This window comes from Seriola lalandi, unplaced genomic scaffold, assembly GCF_002814215.2.
Source record: "Seriola lalandi dorsalis isolate HSWRI2012SDOR001 ecotype SW California unplaced genomic scaffold, Sedor1 jcf7180002054290, whole genome shotgun sequence".
In the NCBI taxonomy this organism is placed as follows: domain Eukaryota; kingdom Metazoa; phylum Chordata; class Actinopteri; order Carangiformes; family Carangidae; genus Seriola; species Seriola lalandi.
In genome coordinates, this window is record NW_019524843.1 from 55,891 (window position 1) to 67,230 (window position 11,340).

Genomic DNA, 11,340 nt, shown 5'->3' on the forward strand with positions numbered 1-11,340 from the left:
AAACATTGAGTCCAATGGTCAAATATTAACACAGAGTCAGAAGATTATTTTAAAAAATATTCAATTTATTGGCTTTAAAATGGCATATTTAAAGAAATACAAAAATATTAAATTCTTTGACGTTAAAATGATACATTAAATTCATCTTGTGCGACTTTGTGTCTTTATGGTCCATTAGTGTAGAGGCTGCCCGGCATTTTTTTTCTAGAAAGACAAAAAGGAAAACATGAGATAGATTCACATAACACAGATTGTTGAGTCTTGGTGTAATGTTGTAGTGTCCTAGCACAGAGACACTGTAGGTTGAATGGAGAGATGAACTTACTCTGGCACAAACTCCATGGCACGTTTCACCCACATCGAGTCAGGGTTCACACATACAAGTTTGTTTTTCACTGTTACAAAGCTGTATTAAGACAATGGAAGATGTTCAGACACCACAACAATAGCAGGGCTTACAGTTAACATATACTTAGTACATGATAGTAGTTTTGTTTCAAATGCCGTGATTGTTTTTCTTACATTATTGCCTTGATGTTGCAGAAATTGCTGTCCTGGACTACGTAGTATCTCAACTTTTTGAATGGGATTGGGTTTTCATTGTACTGTGTGCAGCAAACCTTCACTTGACCTTTACAAAAGAAAAACCACAAACATTTCAGCAAAGAAAGAGGCCAAATAACATATATAATGAGCTCAGAATCTAGACAAAAACATATCCTGTGTTCTACTAAATCAATAGAATTAGTGAAATGAATAATCATGAGTGAATCAATGAAGTCATACTTACTGCTTTCACTCTGCTCCAACAGCGCCACCACCAGCAGCAACAGTACAGAGACAAACACAGCGAGCTTTGCCATCCTTACTCAGCTTCTCTTCAGCAGTGATTTCGTTGTCTGATCTGAATTCTCAGTTGGGATGAACTGATAAAGTTTGTCTCTGGCAATGAAGTTAATATAAATACTGCGAGAAGCGGAAAAGCACCGCCACAAAGAAGAACTTAACAGGAAAAACCACTGTAATCCAGGTCAAGCAGGAAGTATGACACAAGTACTTTTACCCATACTGATGGCACAAAACCCCCTATTCTGCGGGATAGTACAAAGAGATGCAGTATATACATATATGTGTTACATATCAAAAAAAAGATCCTGGCATGATGGTAAATGCTGGTTATTCCTTGAATGTAAATACTATTAGATACAATGACTTGACTACTTGATTCATGTCATTTTATGCTTCTCACTGTATATGCGTTCTTCACTATATTTCAGACTTCACTCAAAAAACATGTGATAAATTTGTAAAATATGATGTATTCTCATAAATTAAACTACATTGCTGTATATAAAGTGGTTAAAATTTGTTCCATCAACATTAAAATGCTCCTTTACTAATTTAATCTAATGTAATCTAGTCTAGTCTAGTCTAATCTAATCTAATCTAATCTAATCTAATCTAATCTAATCTAATCTAATCTCTTCTAATCTAATCTAATCTAATCTAATCTAATCTAATCTAATATAATATAATGTAATGAAATATAACATAATATAATAATACAAAGGTAACATAATGAGTACTTTTATCCTTGACATTTTATATGATGCTGCTAAAATTTACGGTTTCACTCAATATTTTGAATGCAGTACTTTCACTTTTAAATAGTACATATTTATGTAGATGTTTTGCGAACTGTCACTGTTAGTAAGGTTGTCTCATTGAGGTCAATATCTGTTTTCAAGAGAGACTTGAGAACAAGACACGTATGATGTACAATACCGTACAATAGTTTGACAGCAACCCCAAACCTCACAACATAACATCCTGCTAACCTTGTTGCTGCAAACAAACAACATTATGGGGCAATGTAGACAAGACGTTTTGTCTCTAAGTATGATATTTGTTTTTAAATATTGTCCCTCCATCCAGTTAGCATTCACAATTAAAATATAATTCGTCAATCAATCTTCACAGTGTGTGTGTGTGTACAAGAGTGAAATGCAAATACGCAGCTTGGGTGAAGTACATTCAACCACAGTGTAAAACAAGAGAAAAGAAAATTCAAGTCAGCTTAATCATGTTTTGTAGAACAAATCATTTAAACATATAAAATTAATCTTCAGTCTTTTAATCTTAATCTTTTTCATTTAAAAAACTAATTTTTTCAAAAGAAATGCAACAAATGTATTAAGAACATCATGTCATACAGTTTATGGGAAAGTCCATTTTGAAATGTCACAGTAGGACACGTAAATTCATCGGCATGAATAATAAAATTACAGCTGCAGAAGCAAGTGAGTTTTATGTAGTGTTCTTTATTACTCATTTAAGTCAAATATTCAAGTCGAGACAACTCTAAATGTGTCAAGTTTACTAATAAACATACAATGCAGCACATTTATCAAAATGTTATTGAAAATAACATAACAACAATAAAATCCACATTAATGTTGAAATACATAAAAAAAAAAACTTGATGTAACATTTCCATCCTTAAAACTAGAATTAAAACACTGAAAAAGAACATGTCGGTCATTTCCATCCCCATCAAACAAGTTCAGATCAGAGAGGTTGAGGGAATCAACAAATCAGAGGCTGGAATAGTGCTGCAGTCCTGATAAGAGGGTGTTGTTTGGGATAAAAATTGACGTATTTAAGTCTGTTGAACTCAAAGATGCCAGTGAAAACAATGATCGCCTTCTAACAGTTCAATATACTAAGATAGGTATATAGAATCATTATAAATGCTTTTAGTAACACCTGTCCTTTTCTCACAATGATCGGTCAAAATGGCAAAATGATGAAAAAGATCTACCCCAGGTCTGACTTTTCTGTAGCAATCAAGGGAAATTATCCTCTGAGCCACAGCTTGCAGGTCCTGGAAACCTGCTATCTCAAACTCCTTACTATAAGAAAAGGGGGTTTGGGTTTTCTAATAGAATTTGAACAGTTTTGGTTATCTCAGATGATTTGTAAGGTTCTGTGTGGCAGCTCTTCTCATTGGTTTGGATTGAGCTTTGAATAAAGACCTACTGAAACATATGCTCAGAGGTGAAGAGTGTAAACGCTCCTCTGCTTTCTCTGCTTATGTGTCACTCGATGTCTTATTGTCACAGAAACCTGGTTTCTTAAAATACTCCTTTCACTGATGGATAGGTTTATATTTTGTGAATCTCAACCTTTAGGTCACTGTGTCAGGATGTGTCATCAGAAACTATAGTCTGAACTAAGGCAAGAACGAGGGACTACAAAGGCCCAGATATTTATAGGACGAGTTCAAGACTGTAAGAAATGAGTATCCCTGTGGTCAGATGTGGCCTTGACTTAAGAGCCGGTCGGTGATTAAAGAAAAGTCAGTATCCTCTACTCAGGAGAGCATTTTCGTCTCACAGTTGAGCAGAGACAATGATTAAGTTATAATGTTCTCACAGCAATACAATATAAAAAAAAGCATGTTGCAGGAAATAAACAACGTGTAACTCAAGCTTGGTGCGGTTTTGGTGGAAAGTTCGCGATGAAAAATCTACTGACTTCATCTGTATCGTGACCTATTTCAGTGGTCCAAATGCACGTTTTCTCATCAGATGCATGGGTCTTGAGCATATAGTAAGAGTTCCTCTGACCTAGAAAAGAACCTGCACCCTTGAAGCAACCCACTTGTAGCAGCCCACATCAAGCCGGTGCATAATGCGGCCTTTAGTGAACCTTCTTCCTTCATCCTCTCTGAAGTCTTCAAAATGTCAAACAGTTCTGTTTAGTTAATTGTATTGTTTTCTCTAACTCTTCTTTAACAGTATTATTTACATGGTGAGAGTCACTGACACACCTTTGTGACTTTCCATGCTGCACTGGTTCTACAGGACTTTTTGTTTTATTGAAGGTGTGGTATGAGAAGACCTAACATGTGAACCAACACCTATAATTACAGATATTTTATATTTTCAGATTTGGTCAAGATACCAGGTGATTGTAAGTTTCTGTTCTATTCTTTTCTATTCTGTTTTATTCATATCCTTTATGTAAAACCGTAATTCTGTAACATAATTTCATTTAAATTGACAGGTGCTGAATGATCATACTGGTTGTTTTTAATCCCTCCTCTCCAACTTGATCTTTAAAGACTTTCTAAATTTTTTTGCATTACAAAATTTGTATGTCCTTGGAGTTTCATATATTGATATGATATGTCTGTTCCCCCCATCTTCCCCTTTTCTTTCACTGGGGAAAATGAGGGGGGTTTCTGTGGTGGTGTAACACTTCTGATGAGGGCAGATCTTATCTTTTTTTCCGATTGGAAGTTTCCTGTGTCTCTGAAGAATATATAAGGCCGCTTTCATCAACACTTTGTCACTCTCTCACTCCACCTGTGGACAGGCGAGACAACTGCTCAGCTCAGAATCACTGCTGCCAACACAGAGGAAGACATGGTGTCAATCAAAGCGACAGCGATGGTGGTCACACTCACTATTTGTCTGCTGGCGGCAGACACATCGGCAGGTATGCATCAGGTTTCCTCTCTTGTGTCTGTCTCCATCTCTTTTTTATTTTTATTCAGTTGGTTTTATTTTTTTTTCCTGAGTGTTATACAAATCCACAGAGTTGCAGATGCATGCTTTTTTTTTATCTCTTTACTTTTTCCTTTTCAGTGTCTGATCAGCTTGTCTTTTCTCTTGTTTCATAGTGCACAATGAATGTTGTCGAAGGTACATGAAAACCAAAATACCATTTGCTTTAATCAAAGGGTACTCAGTCCAGACAATCACAGAGCTGTGTCCTATCAATGCCATTATGTAAGTATCAATAAAATGATGTTCGTCACCTACTCCTGAGCAAGGAAAAGAATAACAATGAGACATAACTTTAGTGTTTATGGTAAGCCAACAAATATTCATCTTATTTCCTTCTTTTTAATTCTATAGTTTCCACACATGGAAGGGAAAAGCGTGCACCAATCCTGCTTTGAAATGGGTGATGGACTATGTGGAGCGTCTTAGGTAAGATTTCTCACAGAAACTGTTGCAGCATAACTGCCAAATATAATTCTGCAGTGTGTGAAATGTCTTTTCACAACAGAAAGAAAACTATTAATAACTCATCATTCTTTATCTTCATTACAGGAATAAAGCACAAATGGTTCACAACAAGACCTCAAAACTGCAGAAATAGACTTCAAAGATGACAAAATTTTTCTGCTTTTCAAAGGCGAGACTGAAACTGTTTTCCATCGCAGCTTTGCCTGTTATCCAGTAACCAGTGGTGTTATGTTAATGGTTTTATAATTCAGTGGACTCTTGCTTAAGCTGATAATAAAAACAATGGAATACAGCCATCAGCTCAGTTATAAGAGCATTTTATATTATATTATATTTTTCTAGCATTTGTGTATGAAATATTTTGTATTTGTGCATGTTGTAAAATACAATCATTAAAGGTTTATTAAAAAGTCCAAAGTCTCTTAATGAAAACACTTCTCTGTGTGTGTATTGTTGAACCTGTACACAGAAATTATAACGACAAGTGCACAGTTCCCAGACAGCATAACACCTGTTATCTTCTCCAATCTGTTTATCTTTCTCACAGTGAAAAATTCCAGCGCTGGAAGTTTTGTGTCCTGTCACAAAAATCTTGCAAATGGTTAACACAAGGTGGTGAAAGTCCTGTGACATCAGCAGGAGGAAGTCATGGGAGCTGTTTATTCAACACAAACAGCGGAACTGATAATTTCCATGCTGACACACCGGTCACCATACATGCTAGCATCAGCTGTGATCGAGTATAAGGCTTTGTTTAATTAATAGGCCATGGTGTAATGATCTTTTGCAGGGACCACCATTGCTGTAGTAGTGTGTAATTAAGGAACTATCAACTCTGAAGGAAATATTTAAAAAATAATAATAATTTTAATACCTTAAAAGGGCAAATTCTGACCTTCTGAGCCAAGATTTTCCCCTAAATTTCCCCTTAAATAGGTTAAGAATAGGTTAAAAACACATTCTATTACAATTTCATGTATAAGCCTAAATCTATTCTGCATTCTGAATGAGGTTCCTCATTTTTTTGGTCATTACATCAAATGGAAAAATTGAAGATGTCTTGTTTCATTTAGATTTTTCAAACACATTTTCTCTTATCCCAGCACGACATTGGATAATGTAGGCCAAATCCTTGGAAACACACTCGATCATTATATGGACATGGGTCAATCACATCTCCAGCAATGAAAAAGCTCAGTGTTCTCTTACTTTCTCAGTTCAGCAGACAATAACTGGAGCCACATGGTAACTGAAGCACAACCAGAGAAGAGTCATTAAAAATAGCAAACTCACTCTGGTGTCAGTTACACAGTAATGTCTATTTTCAGTATGTGTGTTCAGTGCATTAAATTGCTGCTTATGAATTCAACTTTTCATCCGTAAGAGTTAGAATGTGCTATTTAAAAAGTTAAAAGTTAGACTTAAGTTTAAATAGATCTCAACTATATTCACTTTAAAGTCGAGTCCTCTCCGTCTGTGGGGCAGAGAGCAGTGCAGCTTGAGGCTGAATGAAAACAACAGCTTTTCTACTTTCAAATGAGACAGGAAGCAGCTGCATTCATCCCCACCAAGATTAATCAATTGTCTTTCTTTGTTTTGTCAGAGTGCTGTTGATTATAGCTTAAGTGTTTATATTGACTATAGTTGTGCAGTTCAGTGCAGTTTGTTCAGTGCAAATCTTGAAGTGCTCTTGCATTCCTGCTCGAAAATAAAATAATTACTCAAACGGACTGGGGGCAAATCAAAATGGGGAAATTGTGTGTGTGTGTGTGTGTGTGTGTGTGTGTGTGTGTGTGTGTGTGTGTGTGTGTGTTGTATGTGTTTTTTTAATTAATTTGCAGGCAGGACGCAGCATCACCTCATTATGAAATTGTCTTGCGGCCCATATCTGGTTCCTGAGCCAGTGATTTGAGACCCTGCTTTAATTAACACTGGAAGGTCAAACTGAGGACTAGTAGCCTAAGAAATAAAACAATAATACAATGTTTAGGGGTTATCTTTCGTCTATTAATGATCAAATTCCATGTATGTCCTTCAAACATACTTATCCTAATAGCAATGTGATAAATACGTAGTTTTTATGTAAATAAGTCTCTAAAACTTTATTTATATGTAGCAGTTAAAAGATATAAAACTAGTGTTACAAATCTCGACAGTTACAAAAGAGATGATAAAAAGAATTTGAACATATTTTTAAATCAAAGACAAGCAAAACATTTTGTAGAAGCTAATTATATATAAAAAGGAGGAGAAAAAAATGTTTAAATAAAATGTCTGCTGTGGTTTTTGCTTTCATTGTTATTTCCACAATAAATCAGAGTGAACCATCTGCTTTATGCATGATGTAAAAAGCCCTTTGAACACTAGATGGAGGTAGTATCACTTCAAAGATGAGGTGCTGTGAAATAACATTTCAGCAACACTTTCTTTGAAGAGTTTTATGGGTGAGTGAAAATGTTTTCTCACACAGCGTGCTAATGTTCAGCGCTTGACATCACGCAATGATGTGGACTTTTAACTGCATCTCCATACTATTTCCTTCAATTCAACTCTTTAAAGTTTGCAAAGCGGAGCCCCTGAGTGGATTTCAGGTCTTTGAAATATCATTTTAGGAGTTTAAGCTGCTAAAAATGACACTTTTATCATAGATGTGCTTCATGTCCGGTCCCTGGCCATCAGCTGTAGCTGTTGGCAACACCAACAAAGCTGAACAAACTGAGCGTTTTCTCCTGTCGCATGAGTCCATCCCAAATGACAGTCCGGAGCCACGCTCGCAGCCACTATTACATCACCTCCACTGTTCTGCACCACTGCACAGAGTGCTTTTCTATGAATAATACAGAGAGACTTGGGAGAGAGGGACACGGACATGGGGCATGGTTACTAAATGACAGAGGGAGCACATACTGTTAGATAAAGTGTGATAGAGTCTACAGAAATAAGGAGTTGGATGGTTATTCCAGAGTAAAGCATCACTAAATATGAGTTATGTGTGTAATTCACAGTGAATAACCACATCAGACGCTAATGCCTGGGTCCTGATTTAACTTTATTCAATTACTTTAATAAAAGCAGCCATAAAAAAAAAAAAAAATAAAAAATAAAAAAACTTACAGCAAATGTCAGCACTTCATGAGAACATAAAACACATTCCTACATATAGATAACAAGCGTGTGAGCTGTGTGTTTACACTACATGGATTACTGATACAGGGCACAGTGTCAGAGAGTTGTTACAGAGGGGTACAATGAACAACGGCAGGAGAATGGCTGGTCCCAGACTGTCTGAAGGAAGACAAGGTTATAGACTGTGTTTTCCTGTGAGGGAGCAACTTTAGTACAGAAGGAAAATAACATATTGCACTCTGAGATCAGCAGGCAGGTCCTCGATCATAGCATACGCACACACGCACACACACCCACACACACACAGAGGCACGCAGGAAACCAGACAGTCTCTCATGAAACTCAAACACAGATAATGAAACATCCACCATCAGAAAGGTGAAAACAATTTTCTTTCTGCATTTGCAAATTGCTTATATCCTGGCACATTTGCAGCAGCACCAGGAAGAATATTATATAAAATATACTAAAAAGTAGATAATAATTTTGCTGGTGCTATAATCTTTCTACCTTTTTTTTTTTTTTTTTCCCCCCATGGCCTCTTTCTCTTTGTCAGTTGCTGATTCTTGCTGGTTCTTGCCAGCACAGACGTGCAGTTAACACAGAGTTAAGTGAGCTCGGTATATAATTAGACAAACAAAAAAGAGAGGGATGAAACATCCAAAGGAGAAGAGACTCCAAATGATTACACATTCACTCCGCTTCCTTCCCCCTTGCTGCACACATAACCACCAATTAGAGGAGAGGAGGATGAGGACAAGCAAGCAGCCTGAAGTCTATTTGTGTCTCTATCTCTCTCTCTCTCTCTTTTTCTCTCTTCCCCTGAAGACTCCCAGCGCCGGGGTGGGAGAAAATAGAAGTGAAAAACAAGAAGTATATAAATAAAGAAATCAGAGTGTTTCACATCCGGTCGGCTGATTGGCTGGGACGCGAGTCAGGCAGATCTGGGCCACAGTTGCACTCATTGTTCAGTGAGCTTTTCTACACAGTCCAACCCAGCGACAGCAATGAATGTTGATTGTGACCTTTGGTCTTTGGGTACAGTGGAAACAGAGTGTCGCTTCTGTGCATGTGTGTGAGTGAGTGAGTGAGTGAGTGAGTGAGTGAGTGTGTGTGTGTGTGTGTCTTCTTTGGATTTGCATGCGCCCACTTGCCCTTTTGTTCATTTTTTTTCCCCCCTCATTCCCGACGTCGTCAGAGCGAGCCACGGGGCACAGTCAACGGTCGATGGTTTTTATGTGATCCATACCAAACTCACCGACAGCGTTGAATGTTCACCGAGGCAGGCAGGACAGCGGCCGTGACCGTGAGCCGAGCTGACAGATGAGGCAGTGCGAGGAGGAGGGAGGACAGACAGTCAGACATGCAGGGGAGAGGGACAGGGACGTCACTCAAACCACGGAGGTCAGGTCGCACAGCGCAGGGACATAATGCCACAGGACAGTGGCAGAATGAGTCCACTGTCCACAGGGCAAAGACACTTCTCGTTATGTTACACACAGAAGAAATCATGCAGTGTATTATAAGCTGGAAGATAAACTGGATCTGCTTTACTGCATTACCACCACGTGATTAATCAGAGCAATCTGAAGTCTTTTATCTTCAGGTCTAAACTGGCCGTGACAGCATCTGAAACACAAATGAAGAGGAAACTGTTAGCACAGATACTGCGCTGTATTTTTGTCTTTAAAGGGTCGCCAAAAAAAAAACAAAAAAAAAAACACATTTTCCTTTTGTAGTATCGAGTCATGCAGCTAATTTTGGTTTTCTTTGTGCAGGATTTTCACAATATATCTTTCTCTGAGATTTCTGTTGCTACCCCACTACAATGGAGGTAAATGAAACTTGTTGTGGTCACTGAATTGAGAAATAAAATTTAAAACATTCAGCAGCAGCGTGTCTTTCCAGCAACAAAGGTCCCGGCTGCTGTAAATAATCCACAGAAATCACATCTCAACTGTTTTCATAGCGGCTATTTCTTCAGGAGAAAGTAGCTCCAGTAAAAACTGAGGATTTTTAGTAACAGTGTTTCTGAAACTATTGATTTTTTTATTTTTTAAATAACCCTGATCAATGCAGTGAGCAGCACAGATGAAATTCCATTCACCTCTATTGTTTTGTGGTGTTAGCAAAAATCTTAGCGACAAATATCTCAAAACCTGAGAAAATAAAACCAAGGCAAACATACTGCTCCATTAAAAGTCTAAAACCCTCTCTCTGCAGATTAACATTGCTCAAAACAATATCACAGAACCATCTTTGAAGCTGCCATTGCTCATTTTTATGGATATCTAGTCCAGAGAACAATGCTACGATGTCCCACTGTGCAGCCAAGCTTTTTATACCCCAGCCGTCGCGCGGCCACAGGCTGAGAGCTCCTATTGTCAGAGGCAGGCCATTGCTGGGGAACAGCTACCGACAGTGTCACTGTGCTGCAGCACAGACTGGGGGCCGAGGGGGGGGGCTGACGTCAGGATGGTAAACGCTGATCTATGGTCATTCATCGGTTTAGGGTGCTGATGTCATCGAGCAAGCTAGACCTGCATCCATTAGTCTGCTGGGGCTGGCAGGCCAACGTCAGGCTAGCATGATAACACACTGGCTACAATGGATGAGTAATGCATCACGTTATTGCAGCTATAATTCAGAAAGACATAAAATAGACAATTTGGTTATTGTCTCGCGAGTGGGTTGGGTCTTTGAATCATTGCCTCCGTACTCTCTCACGGCAGACTTTTCTTTATGAATATGCAAAAATGTTCAAATTAATTTGTATGATCGTAGAGAAAGAAATATGTTAGACCTTAGGCAGAGAAATAATGTCCAATAATGTAGTATAAAATTTACAGCCACCTACTAAATAACACAAAACACTATAAAGTGTTTTTTGGGGGGGTTTTTTCTGGTGTGTGAACTGCAGCATGTGAACCAGAAGTCTCTTTTCTCTCAGGCTGAAGCAGAGCAGCTTCAGATAAGAGGCTAAATTCATAAGCCATATTACATCTTCCCTGCTCCATCACAGAGAGACACACACACACACACACACACACACACACCACCCCACAATGAGACCTAAAATGAAAAATAGGAGGAGGGTCGAGGGAGAGCAGAAAAGGGGGCTTTGCCATGGCAACCCCAGTGTCAGCCAGCCATTTCTTCTTAATCCCCCCACCCA

The 11,340-nt window shown here is 38.1% G+C and overlaps 2 protein-coding genes across 2 annotated transcripts; one reads left to right on the forward strand and one right to left on the reverse strand.

Annotated features, from left to right (window-relative positions):
• Positions 1-44: 44 nt before the first annotated feature.
• On the reverse strand, positions 45-1,013 carry ccl20a.4 (chemokine (C-C motif) ligand 20a, duplicate 4). The gene is made up of 4 exons (XM_023405922.2): positions 791-1,013; positions 523-631; positions 326-406; positions 45-204 (listed from the first exon to the last, which is right to left on the reverse strand). The coding sequence occupies exons 1-4, from the start codon at positions 861-863 to the stop codon at positions 165-167; spliced, it is 303 nt and encodes a 100-aa protein (XP_023261690.1). The 5' UTR covers positions 864-1,013; the 3' UTR covers positions 45-164.
• Positions 1,014-4,380: 3,367 nt separating this feature from the next.
• Positions 4,381-5,456, forward strand: ccl20a.3 (chemokine (C-C motif) ligand 20a, duplicate 3). The gene is made up of 4 exons (XM_023405951.2): positions 4,381-4,503; positions 4,688-4,796; positions 4,926-5,000; positions 5,124-5,456. Exons 1-4 carry the CDS (start codon positions 4,431-4,433, stop codon positions 5,170-5,172), a joined length of 306 nt encoding a protein of 101 aa, XP_023261719.1. The 5' UTR covers positions 4,381-4,430; the 3' UTR covers positions 5,173-5,456.
• The last annotated feature ends 5,884 nt before the right edge of the window (positions 5,457-11,340 follow it).